A 15,311-nucleotide genomic window follows, 5' to 3' on the forward strand; every position below is an offset into this window, starting at 1 on the left:
TGGGTCCAGCTGCATCCTGCAATCTGAGGCCCTGGGGGATACACAACTCTGGCTGGAAACCCTGGGCTCACAGTCTCACTGACCAGTCGGTGACTCTGGGTAGGGCTTTTCTGAGCCTCAGTGTCCTTATCTGTGACGCCATCTCTTTGAAGAGTTAGAATGGGTATTCGAGGAAATGCAGCGCTCCCTGAGGACGTGCTCTGCCTGCGGGTCCCTCCTCTGAGGGACCTGGGTGGATTGGTAGAACTGGCTCTTCCCATCCTCCCCGCCCTGTCTCCCCAACCAGTTTAGGGGACGAGGAGGCTCTGTCCTCCACACTGCACTGGCGCCTCTCAGGAGGTCCCCTGGCTTCGGCTCTGCGACTGGCCTGCCAGAGCACGGGGATGCACAGCACGGTGATCCCGGAGCTGGGCGGGACGGGGAGTAGCCATGTGATCTGAGCAGGCGGCAAGCTGGGCAGGTCCTGTGTACAGCTGCTTGGCTCCCTGCACTCCGCTCTGTCTAGCTCAGTGCACCCTGACCCAACACAGGCCTCGGTGCTCGGTGCTCGGGGTTTCTCTCTCAGGACCTAAGGGCAAGGAGCAGAGCCCAGGACTCAAGAGCCAAAGCCAGGGGCAGAGAGTTCCCAGGAGCGAGGCTGGTGAGTGCATGGAGAACCTGGAGCTTGCAGGACTCTCGTGAGAGGGAACCCAGCTCAGGGAGGGTGTAGTTCCACCCTCCGGCTTAGGTCCGTGCTGGTGAGGAGAGTGCTCATTCAGCAAACCCCAAACTCTAGGCTGCTTCTGGATGCCTCGATCACAGTGGGCTAAATCCTTAGGGAGCCCGTTTGGTGTTAAACAGTTGGTTTTAATCAAAAGCCTCGTTTGAGGTAAAAAGCTGGCGCCCCGGGAGACTTGGACTGGAGCCCAGGGTGAGAGGCTGTTTGGAGAGAGACTTCCTCCTGGCTGACCAGCTGGTCTTGAACAAGCAAGAGGAAAGAAAAAGATCCGAGCAGAAGGAGGCACCTGCCCTCCTCCAGACCCCTGGCAGCACCAGATTTAGTGGAATTTTTTTTTCTGGACCATAGGTTCCCTGGGTCCACCTCCTTGTTGTGAAGATATGGAAAGAAAGGTGGGTGGGCTGTAGGTGTAGCCCTCATCTCCACCACTGTTTCCAAGCCTGTGAGGGAGCTGAGTCTCACAGACCCAGGGAGAGTTCACAGAGGGCACACCTGTACCCTACTGACCTGAACTAAAAACGCAGCTCTTTGCTTTCATCTGAAATGGGTTGGCAAGTTTACCTGTCCTGTTTTCTTGCAGTGTGGTTGTTCAAGTGTCTTTAGGAGGGCTTTGTGTGATAATGAGGGTTCAAGACTTCAGTAGATGCCCAGGCCATAAATTCTCAGGGAAAGGGATGCTCTGAAAAGATCAGGAGTAGCTGGGCAGTGAGGCTGCTGCACCCCTGGGTGCTTGATGGCTCCTTACTGGGATGCGTCATTTGACACCCATCCCCCAATCGATTACTGGGCCTTAGCAATACACAGCTTTCCTGGCCACGAGCACCACCCCTGCCCAAGGCTCCAAGGTGTCACTTTATAGAATCAAGCAGCGTCAGGCAGGGGAAGGGGAGACATGCTCCTCCATCTCAACAATGTCCCATCTCCATACTGGGGACCGCGGCAGGTGCCTCACGGGACTGAGAACCTGGTCCAGGCATATGCACAAGAAGTCGGTGGGTCTTCCTGATTGAAGCTTTAGCGGCCATGAGAAGCTGCTGAGCACTGAGGGGGAAGGGGAGGAAGCTGCGGAGGGGCAAAGAGGTGCGTGTGCCCTGGTCAAGCGTTTAAAGCACCTTTTAGGGCTCACTAGCATGTTCTTTTCAAAAGCAACTTCTGAAAGAAGATGCTCCACACATACGCATATATGTACCCTGTACCCTACCGCCTTGGTGCCTCTTATTTTTAAGCTCCCAGCATCATGCCGGCTTAGAGATGACCAGAGAGGCCATGGAGCCCAGCCTTTCATGGTCGAGACAGGGAGCCTGAGATCTTGAGAAGAGGGACCAGTCTGCAGCAAAGCTGGCTATGACTGAACTGGGGTGGAAGCCCAGTTGCAGGCCCTGCAGCTGTACTTGGTTTAGCTCTTGCCACAGCCTGGACCAGAGGCTTTGCATGCAGGTCAGAATCAATAGCCATGGGTAAGTGAGGCTCCCGAGAGAGAGATCGAGCTAGAAGTGATGGCAGGCACCACCCCCAACCCCCCCACCACCACCCCCACCCACCCCACCACCACCCTCACCCCCCCCACCCCCCCCCCACCCCCCACCCCCGCTCATAAGAGCCTTCCCAGGGCTTTACTGGCATCTGGCACTTCTGTGGGGAAGCGAGTGCTTCTGGGTAGCAGAATGCTCATCCTGTTTCTGGAGGCTGGAATCCCCAGGACCCCTGTGGTGTGAGCCCTGTCCACACACATAACCACACCCAGAGGCTCTGGAGACAGCCCCCAAGGGGTCATGGCTGGCACATTTGCTTACACTTTTATCAACAGGACCTGCCTGGTCCACACAGCGGGTATCCCTGCCCCTGTCAGCTGGCATCTGCTGAGTTGTTCTCCAATTGTTTGCTCACAGTCACTGATGTGCCAGCTTCTGGGCAGATGGCCCTAGAAGTAGATAAGCCAGGTCTTTGTCTATAAGTTCTCCTTCAATGTGACTGGAGCGTTAATTCAAATCTCTAATAGCTAAAGACAACATTCCCTTGAAACTCTGTGGTTGGGTCTGAGTGGTCCCCCTTAGCTTTTATCTCTCCTTCCTGCTGGCCGCTCTTTCTGATGCCTCCCTGTTCCCCAGTATAATCATTAAGTAACTGGGGACAGCTGGCATCTGGGTGATTTGAAATAGGATTAAAGCCGCCACTGAGCGGTCGAGCAGAGAGAACTTCAGAGTGCTTTGGGGCTCAGGAAGCTCGTGACTGGGTTATCAGCACAGACAAGGAACAGTCAGAGCCCAGAGGCTTCGTCCTGCCTTAACACACACCCATCCCCCGCTGCCTAGCCAGGCACAGGGCAGCCCTGGTCCCTCCATGGGTCTGGCACATTCCCTACCCCTCACCATTACAAGTACAGACTTGGGAGCAGACTCATTCCTGAGGAGCAAGCCAAGCGGGGATGATAGGGGAGCACTGACTTGCTGGAGGCTGCAGACCAAGGGGCTGCCCTTTCACCCACTTCAAGTGTGCATGTCCTATGCCAGCCTGGGCTAGGCAGTGAAGCTCTCAGCGTGCCCTCAAAATGCCACTGACTTGGTTTGTGCAATTTTAAAATACTGACATCAAACCAATTATTCATTTGATTTTAGATTATTTTCTAGAAATAGCAATTTTAATCAAGCTTTATGCCCTGGCCTTGTATCGATTCACTAAATGGGAGGGGTTTATTGTGGTAGGTAAAGACACATACCATGCTGGGGACACTGGCTCTCAGCCTCTAATTGTCCAATGATACACTCAACAAGTGTCGTCCTGTAGTAGTACCACCCTCCGAAGTTTCCATCAGACAGACTCAGAAAATGCTCCCCCTAGAGCCTCCTGCACTCAAAGACATAGGACTCGATCTAAAAAAGGGCATCAGAGGAAAGGTTCGTAGGGCTTCCAAGTCATAAGGTGCCAACATGTTGTTCTTAGCCTAGCGATGGGTGTGTGTGTGTGTCTGTGTGTGTGTGTGTGTGTGTGTGTGTGTTCGCGCGCGTGCGCGCGCACGCACACACTTTCCAAACACTGAATTCCACCCTTCCTGGATCTCATAAGCAGAGCAAAGGGAACTTGGGATCATTCATAGATCCTCCAAGATGTGCTTTGTCAAGACAGATTTCCCAACTCGGTGTGGGGCGCAGAGCTCCTGCCCCTCCACACTGCTTCCCCTACATGTCTAGCAAGGATCTACCCTTGACTTCACTGCTGAGGGCCAGCCATGCTGTCCTACCACCTGTCTGGACCCTTCTCCTGCCTCATTCTGGCAGCATCCTAAGCAGCAAGTGTTCAGACTCCTGTCAGGCTCAGCAAACTCCCTGGCCCTTTTCCTCCTCCTAGCTTCAGGCATCATTGGCATGTGGCTAAGAAACCAAGTGACTCTCATTATGAAAAACAAGCATCATAGGAAGAGAAACAGCCTCAACCTGGGCTGGAGGGGTGCAGGTCATCAGTATGCTGTGGTCTCAACCTGGGCTGGAGGGGTGCATGTCATCAGTATGCCGTGGTCTCAACCTGGGCTAGAGGGGTGCATGTCATCAGTATGTCGTGGTCTCAACCTGGGCTAGAGGGGTGCATGTCATCAGTATGCCGTGGTCTCAACCTGGGCTGGAGGGGTGCATGTCATCAGTATGCTGTGGTCTCAGCCTGGGCTGGAGGGGTGCATGTCATCAGTATGCCGTGGTCTCAACCTGGGCTGGAAGGGTGCATGTCATCAGTATGCCGTGGCCTCTGGATTCGGTACCGACGTGTCAATATTGTTGTACATCCACTTACTAGCACTGGGCATCCTCTGAGAAAATATAATGACAAATATGTATGAGGATTCCTTGATACAAACCCATTACTTTGTGTGCTAACCTAAAAAATTAATTTTTAAAAAAGAATTCAAGCTATGAGGATGAGAAAGAGGTGGCTTCCCCTCTGGCTTTCCCTTCACACTCAGGAGTTAAATGCCCATGGACTTTGACTTCTACTTCAGGAGGGGAGGGGGTGAGGGGGTGAGGGCCCTCAGCTGAGGGTCATGCTGCTCATCTGCTCTAAAAATAGAACTTGAGTGAATACGGCCCGTAAGACACTTGCTTTAAAACGATGAGAATTCAGAATGAATGGGCCCCAGTCACCCGTCTGCTAAGAACCTCTTGTTCTGTTCTTTAGAAGCCAGACACCACGTGTTCTGAGGGGGGCGCCTGAAGAATGCACTGGCTCCTTGCGGCACTTTCCAGCCCATGCCTACCCGGCACCCTCTAAATACATTCCTCAAAATCACCACTGTGCTGGAGATTGGGAATATTGAGGAGTGAGTGAAAAAAATATTGAGAAATTACCTTTCACCAATGCGAAGACCCAGAATATTGGGGGCTATTCTGGTTGGCAGCCACACAGAAAGTTGGGGCATTACTTTGCTTGGCAGTGGTGGACTCTGGAAATTCAGTTTAATAACATCTGCCTTCTCGTTATTAACCTGTTATTGCTCACTTTTCTCCTTGCTGTGGAAAAAAATACCTGAACAAAGGCCACTCAAGGAAAGGTTTAGTTTCGTTTACAGTTTGAGGATGGCATGGGAGGGGAGGGGCATGTCAGTGGCAGTGACTGTAGCTGTGGCAAGTGTGTGAGACAGCTGGTCACATTGCACCCACAGCCAGGAAGCAGAGATGGACGCTCACACTGAGCTCAATTTCTCCTTTTGATTCAGTCCAGGACCCCAGCACGTGGGATGGTGCTGCCCACATTCAGGGTGGGTCTTCCTTCCTCCATTAACCCTCTCTAGAAATGCACCCACAGACACGCCCACAGGTGTGTCTGTCTCCTAGGGGATCCCAAATCCAGTCAGGCTGACAATGAAGATTAATCTTCACAGCCATTTTGTTGCTAGTTTTGAATTTTTTTGTGAGACATACATATCTCACTATGTAGCCCAGGCTAACCTCCAACCAGAAATCCTCCTGCCTCAGCCAACTGCGTGCTGAGGCTATGGGCCATAATTAACCTCTGTGTGGCCAAGTTAAAAAGTACTTCTCTGGTATAGAACCAGTTCCTCTCAAAAGTTCATACTGACCTCTTCTGACTGTTTGGTGGCCCTGAAGGAGGGTATATCTCAGAATCTGAAAGCAAGATGGAGACTTCCAGGTGGTTTGCAGGTTCCCCATGAGAGCACCTGATTGGTCCCTTTCTCTAATATTTCCAAGAAAATGGGTCAAGTCCTTAAGGAAGACTTGCCAGGCTCTCCCAGTGCTATTCAACTCTCAGTCACCCAAAACAGGTCTTTCTGGCATCTAAACACAGCCCTTTCAAAGACTATATGGTTTCTGGAGCCACCTGGACTAAGGGTCACCCATAGGCTTCCCTGCAAACACTGAGGAGCATAGAAAGGACCTATGTACCACAGGCAAACAGAGTTACTGTCCCCCTGGAGCTTAACAGTCACATGACCTCACTGACCACTAGGAAGTATGAAGAAACTTCAGAAGGGTGGAAGCAGGGAGCGATCGTGTGGTGTGGTCAGAGACATCCTCATCAGTCATGGGTCGAGCTGTACCATGCACTCAGTGGAGACGCATGAGGGAGGGTCCTCCACTGTCAGTGATGCCCAGACAGAGTGTCACATTGATATGACCTGTGAGAACCGTGTGGCATCTCTATCCAAAAAGCCAGTATGAGAGCATCCCTTCTCTGCTCCTCTACACCATCACCATCATTGGCCTGCCTCACACCCATTGCCCACCCCGCAGTGGTCCTGTCACAGAGCATGCAGACTGAATCTGTTAGTAACTACTAAATAAATGACCCCCAGCCCATAGTATTGCCACCCACAGGAATCTGTGGACTAGCTCAGACCACTCTAACATGCTCACAGCTGCCTGAGGAGCTGGCCAAAATGCAGCTTCCTGGTCTGCAAGGCTGGGCAGAGCCTGGGAACCTTCATCCTAACCAACTTCTAAAGCAGGCTGCCAGTGCGAACCACACTTAGAGTAATGTCCCCAGGTTCTGCCGTCTTTCGGTCTGACGTCTGAATTTTTCTTCCTGTGTCCATTAACATTGACTTAACATTGACGTTAGCAAGGATATCGGGTTTGGAGAACTTCAAAATCTGAATTTTCCATGTGAAATCCATGTGAAGGTACAAATACATAATATCAAAACTCAGGAGGCTGAGGCAGGAGGATTGAGAGTTTCATTCTAGTCTGGGTCACACAGCAAGACTATGCCTTAAGTAAAATTAATTAATTTATTTTATTTTGATTAATTAATTAATTTTGTTTAAATTAATTAATTAATCAAAAATCTGGTTTGACTTCCACTCCCTTGGGTCATCTAGAAACACAGCACACCAGTACACTCAGGGCCTTGCTTCTCTGACTGCAAGGGAACCATCCAGAATCCCAGGAGTCCTGGCTGTTGCCATTGTCAGGTGACCCTAACACGCACTGGGCACAAGAATTCCCACGGGACAGTCCCTCAGCTGACCTCTTCCAGTGAGCAAAGTTTGCAGGCCTAACCACCTTGCCCATTCAGGTGTTCTTCCTTTAGTCTCACTGTGAGCCCTGCGTGAATATTCCTGGAGCAGCACATTGGGCGTCATGCTACGATGACATTCCTGTGGGGGTCTCTCCGCCATGTGACAACCCTAAGCAAGCAGGCCCCACCCCAGAAGACATAAATCTTTTGGATGATGAGGAATCGTCTCACCTTTCCTATGGCGTTTGTTACTTCTTGTTATGAAAAAAGCAACTTAAGGAAGGAAAAAATTGATTTATGGCTCAAAGTTGGAGGACACAGTCCATCATGTGACTAGTCTGGTGGCAGAAGTATCTGGCAGGTGGTCACATTGAGTCCACAGTCGTGGTGAGGACAGAGATGAACGCTGGTGCTCAGCTCTCTTTCTCCTCTGTCCTTTTTCTTCAGTGAGGGACCCCAGCCTATGGTGGGTCTTTCCTCCTCAGCTAAACCTCTTGTAGATAGACCCAGAGGTGTGTCTTCTAGATAATTTTAAATCCAGTCACATTGACAGTAGAGGTTAACCATCATGCCTACATGGGGGGCTGGTCTCCAAAGCACCCCTGCTCTCAGAGATCAGCATTGTCAGCTCTGAAGGTCGTGGGGAATGGCCCCAGGGACTCAGAGATGGACCAGACTTGGCTTGTTTTCCTCTTTTCTGAGCAAATGTAATAGGGAACCATGGGCACTCACCTCACAGTAGGAACAGTGGGGGTAGCTGTCTATGCCCCAGGGGCAAGAACTAATTCCCTTACACATCTTACTCCATTCCTTTAACTGTGCAAAATTTATTAAATGGCCCTAGCCCCAGACAGATATTCATCCATTTTTAAAAAACTCAGTGTACATACATCCTGAGGAATCCACGGGTGTTTTATCTGCCTCATACTCTATGACTTATTTGGTGTCTCTGGGGCCTCCTGGAGTTGATTGGTTGTGATCCTGTGACTTTCCAGGTGTGGCCTGGATGAGGCACAGAGATGGGGAAGAAACTGGACCTCTCCAAGCTCACAGATGAGGAAGCCAAGCATGTATGGGCCGTGCTTCAGCGGGACTTTGACCTTCGGAGAAGAGAAGAAGAAAGACTTGAGTAAGTGTCTGGCTAAGCCACGGAGTTCAGATGTCCCAAGCAGCTGTCACCTCAGGTGTCCTGCGTGGGTACATGGCCTGAGGTACAGGGTGAGCAGAATGGATGGCAAGCTAGGATCTGGGACCTGGCTCCCCTCCCAAGCTTGTGTTCCTCATCATGAAAACGAGGCTTTCTGTTCTCTGAAGAGATCCTTTGAGCTTGACTGGGTTTCTGGGTGCTGTCTCTCTCATGAGCCACGTGGTCCCGAGGCCCCACCTTAAAGAGAGAAAAAGAGCTAATGGGGCTATGTGGACAATGTGGTCTGGCTCTGAATCACTTGGACACTGAGATGAAAGAGATTCAGGCAGAGGCCGGCTTCCATCCTGTTCAGTGATGTGGGGGGCACCCTTCTTCCTGGGTGGCCCCAGCTTGTGTCTCTCATTCTCCCCACCAGCTGAGCCAAAATTCACCTCATTGCCTACACCTCCCTTGCCTCACTTCTGTCTCTGCCCACAAGAGAAGGTTATCAGTCCGCCCGGCAACTATCCATCTTCTCTCTGTGTCTTTTGTGGTCAGCTTATTGAGAAGAGGGGAGGAGACCCTGAGCAAAGACTGAACAGAAGCAAAGGAGGCAACTAAGGGCAGCCTGAAAAATGCAAGGCTAGGAACAGACCACACAGGCTCTCAGGATTGTCACATAGAGGTCTTGGGGTTGGGGACATGGCTCATCTGACCACAGTGTTTAAAGCCGGGAGGAAAGAGTGTTGTAGAAGGTTCCTGGGGTGGGAACTCAGATAAAGCCCAGAGAAGTGTCTATCAGGCAAGGAAGAGCCTCTGGGTCCCAAAACAGAGCAGAGTCCAGGACGGATGGCCAAAGACAAGCCCAGTTCAAGGCCGGCGCACAGTAAGAGGCTCCAGTATTACAGGAAGGGACCAATCAGCTCCATCTCTCCACTCTCCCTCCTGCCTTGCCCTGCCTGTCACCCCGGGGTCCTGATCGTGAATCAGCCTCATCTTGAGCCAGTTCCTTCACCACCACCCCCTGCTTGGCCTGGGGCAAAGCCCACCCCCAGCACAGGCCTGATGCGCACAACAGCCTGGACCCACTTTCCAAGCAACGGACATCCAAATCTCCACTAGTTCTCTTTCCGGCCAAGCGCAGGACTGGTACTTTGCCCATCTCCAGAGCAGACCTCGTGTGGCCAGCCTTTGTTTTAAATGAATGGAAACTTAGACCCTCATTCACACTGACATGCAAGGGAGGGAGACTTCATTTTGCAGGGAGCAAAGTACAGGGTGCCAGGCAGGCACAACCTTCCCAAGGACTTGGGAGAGGGCAGGCCCCGCCTCCACCCCAAGTTTAGTGAAATTCAGAGAGTTTTGCATGCCTCTGGATCACTCCCTTCTAACATCTGGCTCTCCTTATTCCATGCTCCTTTGGTCATTTCTCCCTGTGAAGAAAAAACACCTCCCCCCAGGGTTTGGTTTTGTTTTTTCCTTAAGCACTATTAAGGACTTCTAAGTACTCTTCGGATAGGAAGCATCTTGAGAGGACCTCCCCAGCTGGTGAGCTAGCCACAGCCAGGGTACCTGCTGTTTGCACAGAATGAGCCAGCAGGGGTGGATGTAGCTGCCCCAGGATGTTGTGTCTCACAGCAGCACTGGGACTAGGGAATGGGTTTATTAAAAGTCCCAGTGCCTATCAGGTGGGGAGAGGCTGTGCACAGCGTTCACATCATACAGGACGGGGCTGACATCTGCAAAGGGGATGGTGTTAGTTTTTTGGCTGCGTTGTGTTCTTACCCAGCAAGGAAATGCCACGAAACACGACAGAATCCGCTAACAAAGAGTTTTATTAAAGGTAAAGGGACAGAGAGTGAACAGGCCTGCGGGAAACACGTGTGTGGAGAAGAAGGAACCAGGAGCATGGCGCCTGATTTTTTAAAGGCTGGGCGTGGACAGATCAGCGTCACTACTACACGCAAGCGCGTAGATCACATGGCCACGTTGCACGCTTACGTGGCCAGTGAAACGTCACGCATCTCGGTCCCGCGAGATGCCCTGACCCGGAAATGGCTATCCTGACCTGGGCCTGGCTAGGCGGAAGTGTCCGCCAGGCATATGCGAACACGCCTGACCGTGGGGGCGTGTTGTAAATCTTTCAGATGGTGATGGAAAGTCAGCCGCAAAACCACTGAGGCCTGAGTGGCCCACTGGCTTTCACTGTGCAAACAGTTCATTATAGCTGGCCACACACCTGGGGGACAGTCGTGCGGCAGAGAGTTGACGGAAGGATTTCACGTGTTTGCTGTCCTGGGAAGTCTACCGCTACAGGGTAGCCCTGCTTTTCCCTGTGACTAGCCTGTTTGCAAGTCCAACCTGACCCCAGGAAGTAGCAGGGTGCAGGGCCTAGGTCCTGAGGCAGGTTGTGGAGAGCACAGTGAGGTCACAACAGGAGGATTAGCTCTACTCACACTGGGCGAGGCTGACTCTTTGAAAAGGCAAGATTGAAACAGGCACAAAACCAAAACCAGGTTCTTGGTGGCAAAACTGGTTCAGCAAAGTGAGCTGACTAAGAGTCCCAATCCTTATGTCCCCTCGGTCTCTCCAGTAGAGTGTCTGTCATGCAGCAGCTGTGACCAAAATCCGTCTTGCAATTCACAGGCACAGCATACCTGTGACGTGCGCCGTGATGCCCCATGATGCTCGCTACTGGTCGGTGCTTGGATGTAGCAGAGGTTGCCCTTCAGGGTAGAGGGACCCATGAGTAGTGTTCTTCCCTGCTTGTTCATGGGATAAAACACCCATCAGGTCTCCCTCACTGGCTGGTGTCAGGTGCTTTTGTGAGCAACCTGTCAATCACTCAAAGAACAAATTCATCCTGCACTGTTTAAATTTCTGCATACCAGAGTGTGTTTGCAAACCTCACCCTGATGCCTTCCACTGATGAAGAAGAAAGAAAGTACAACCAGATGAAGTCACCATGTTGACCTCCCAAAGGCAGGTGACAGAAACCACCACCCACATGTGGCTATTTGAATTCACGGAAGTTAAATAAGTAAGAATGTTAAGTCCTGGGTCTCCCTAGCCACTTTTCAAGTGTCCCCAAGCCACGAGCGCATGTTGTGGCTGCCATTGTTCCAGCCCCCAAAACGACAACTTTTAACAATGAGCTTCATGATTTCTTGGCATCCATTAAAAATAACTGTAAAAATAAACTGACACCTAACATGGGCAGCTGACAAGGCACTGTTGAGCGGAAAGAGCAAGTTATAGAAGTGTAGTTTTATCTTTAAATATATTATATATAATAACAACAGGGTTAGCACTCCCAGAGCCCTTCCTTGGGAGATTGTGTATGTTGATATCTAGCCTCTTCCTTTTCTGGCGCCTTTGCTGGTGATGTCTAGACTTGTCATATACTCACCTTTGGAAGGTTCAGTGCCCTGAGCTCAACCCTTCTCTTTCTTCTGTATGTCTTCACTCCCCTATGACCATGTCCAGCCTTAAGGGGTTAGGTTTATTGTTTTGTTTGGGGTAAGGGTATTGTTTTGCACTGCTGAGGACTGGATCCAGGGCCTTACTCAGGCTCCTCTACCACTGAAATATATACCTAGCTATGCCCAAGGTCAAATGGCACTGCCCAACCTGCAGTGGAGGGAATGCTGTACAGACTATTTCCCAGTATGGCAGCCATTCACCCACTTCCATGACTATGAGTACTTGACAGGACTAATTGTTTTGTTTGATTTTATTCTATATTTCTTAAATTTGTATGAATATGAGTGTTTCATATGGATTTGTGTATGTTACCACCTGTGTGCAGTACCCATGGAGACCAGAAGAGGGCATTAGATCCCCTGGAACTGCAGTTGCAGACAGTTGTGAGCTGCCATGTGGGTGCTGGAAACCGAACCTGGGTCCTCTGTAAGTGCTCTTAACCACCAAGCCATTTCTCCAGCCCATTTTATTTTATTTAGAACTTAAGTAGCACCTATGGCCAGTGGTCAGTGGGTGTCACAGTAGGCCTGCACAGCAAGCTAAGACCCTTCTAAATTGTTGACTCAATGAACCCCTGTTTAGCCCTCAGATTGGACATCTGGTCAACAACTCATGGTTTGTCTCCACCAAGACCTCATCCCTATCTTAGTTACTAAAGTCAAGCTCCCAGGAGTCACATTTGTTCATCTCTTTTCTCATTTATGTACCCGCAAGCCCATTAGAATAGGGGTGCAACATCCGTTTACCGCCTTCAGTGCTAGCCCCAAGTCAGGCCACACCAACTGAGGGAGAGTTCTGCCCCCTCAGTCCTCCTTCTACCGCTGCCCTCTTGTCCATCCCCCCATGGACCCCAGTGTCATGGCTTAAAAACTGGACCCCGAGTCATGTCACACTCCTATTCTCTAAAGAACATTCCATCGTGCTTAATGAAGCAGCTACCTGATCACTGTGACTCAAATCCCCCCCCCCCCCCCCCCCGCGCACCCACCATGAGGTCCCACAGCCTCACGTGACAGCAGCTCAGTGGCTGGCTGTTAGCCTCTGCTGTCCTCACTGCACAAGCTTGCTGTGTGTCAACAGTGTCTGTCACGGTTACTAGTGGGCTCTGCAGCCAGCAGGGTCACACAATGACACTTGAGCTCCATCTGTGTGACCCCACTTCATCCCCAGGTGACCCTGTTATTCTGATTCGCAGAGGCGGAAGGCCAAGGAGGAGACAGGTTGCCCAGATGTGAGGAATGCCCCGTGAGTGCTCGGGAGGAAAGCCAGGAGGGGACAATTAGCTGTGCTGCTTTATACTATGATCCTCATCCCTTTTCCTCCAGCTAGAATAACTCCCAGCAATGTCATGTAAATGGTCCACAGTATCAGTGTCCAACCTGTTCGGCTTCTCCACCTACCTTCAAATAAGGTCCAGACTTTGCATTTGGTGACTAGTTTTCTCCTTCTTCCTCCTCCTCTTCCTCCTCTTTCTCTCCTGCACCCTCTGTTCCTCTTTCCCCTTCTCTTACTTCTGATGGGGATCTCACTATGTAGCTCAGGCTGGCCTCAAACTCAGGATCCTCCTGCCTCAGCCTCCTCAGTGCTAGGTTTATAGGAGTACGATACCAGGCCCAGCTCAGTTTTCTGTCTTTTCAGTCATGTTTAAACTATTAGCTACACACATATATGCATCACACACACACACATACACACACACACACACACACACACATACACACATATACACACACGCACACTAACACACACATATACACACACGCACACCAACACATACCACAAACACACACATATACCACACACCATACAACACACACACACACACACACACACACACACACACACACACTGCTCTCTCTTTCCTTCGAAGCTTGTCGTAGAAGGAGCTGACTGCTTAATTCTGTGTCCTTCCACACTCTGAACTTTCCTGGCTATGTCCTGCTGACCTTTGGATCAAGGTTCCTTTCTCCTGTTTCCCTGAGTTGAGAGAGAACTCCAGAGAAGTGTTTCTTATCTTCCATGCATCCCGTATTCACATGTGTCACCTGGGGCTTTAAAAAGCTTTAAGTACAGAAAATATAATCACGTTTTTATTTTTATGCTATACAAACACAGTATTGCCAAAGCAAACCTTGGAGGAAACACCCGGTTCCCCTCCATGTGTTAGCCCCTCCCTCCTGGGACACCCCCATCCTGGACCTCAGTGGCCTGGTTCTGTGTACAAAGAAAGAAAATTGAGAGCCTGTGCCTTGGTCTTGCCTCATGCCGGAATATTTAGAGTCCTCTCCACATCTCTCCCTCCACGTGTAAAGGTCCGATGCTCAGCTGAGTCTGTGGTGGAAATCATTGATGGTCCTAAACCCAGGAAGAGCAGCCAGCCAGCTGATGAACTGCCAGCCTCAGTGACTCATGTCCTTGAGAAGGGAGTAACTGAAGTATGCTTAAATGCCACATCCTGTCCAAAGGACGCAGCCCACTAATCAAATATTAGACCTGCTAACCTTCCCAAAGGCAAATAGGTGGTAGTGTGGTGTTTTGATCTCTGCAAATACACAGGAATTCCTGAGATAATCCGTGAAAGACCTGTGGCACACACCAGCTCATTTAAAAATCGGCAGAATGAAATGGAGAGACAGCTGAGCAGTTAGGAGCACTTGTTGCTCTTCTAGAGGAACCAGGTTTGATTCCCAGCACCCACATGGTGGCTCACAACCATCTATAACTCCAGTTCCGGGGGATCTGATGCCCTCTTTTGGCCTCCGTGGGCACCAAGCATGCATAATGGTACACAGACATACACAGAGGTAAAACATCCATACACATAAAATAAAAATAAGTTAAAAACCAGGAGACAGCCGGGCGGCAGTGGCGCACACCTTTAATCCCAGCACTCAGGAGGCAGAGGCAGGAGGATCTCTGTGAGTTCGAGGCCAGCCTGGGCTACCAAGTGAGTTCTAGGACAGGTGCAAAGCTACACAGAGAAACCCTGTCTTGAAAAAAAAAACAAAAAAAAACAAAAAACAACAACAACAACAACAAAAAAAACCCCAGGAGACAAATAAGAAGACTGAAGTCACCCTTAGCTGGTTCATCATCCCTGAAGACAAGCAGATCCAGGGCTGCAAAGAACAATGGCTGAAACCGGAAGTGAGCTGCCTGTGCCGGGGCTGGAGGGTAGCACTGGTGTGGGATGGCCGGTGGGATTCTCCGCTACTTTGCTCCTGTCTCCTGCACTCACACATCACCCCCTGCATTGTCCCCAGAGTTTTCCTTACCACCTTGACTGTTCCCTTCCCAGAGCCTTCAGGAAGGCTGCCACGCTCATTCCCAAACATTCCTGACCCTGGATCCTACCTCCTACCTTCAGGTCTCTGCTTCCACCCCTTACTCTTTCATATTCCATGCATCCGGCAGCAGTCTCTGATGGTCACGCTGCCTTTGAGTGACACATTACCATCATCAGGTCCTGCTTTGGGTTACCTCTTCATTCATGGAGGCTGGGGTAAGGGGCATGTCTTCACA

General features: G+C 50.7%; 1 protein-coding gene across 1 annotated transcript in view; it reads left to right on the plus strand.

The window, feature by feature from the left end:
- The first annotated feature begins 321 nt into the window (after positions 1 to 321).
- Positions 322 to 15,311, plus strand: part of Mlph (melanophilin) — a 43,420-nt gene continuing 28,430 nt past the window's right edge. Inside the window, exons 1-2 of the mRNA XM_059278513.1 lie at positions 322 to 640; positions 8,176 to 8,309. Of these exons, the coding sequence (XP_059134496.1) occupies positions 8,200 to 8,309 (110 nt within the window). The 5' untranslated portion in view covers positions 322 to 640; positions 8,176 to 8,199. The remainder of the gene's footprint in view (positions 641 to 8,175; positions 8,310 to 15,311) is intronic.

The sequence above is a fragment of the Peromyscus eremicus genome, chromosome 13 (genome assembly GCF_949786415.1).
Source record: "Peromyscus eremicus chromosome 13, PerEre_H2_v1, whole genome shotgun sequence".
NCBI classification, from domain to species: Eukaryota; Metazoa; Chordata; class Mammalia; order Rodentia; family Cricetidae; genus Peromyscus; species Peromyscus eremicus.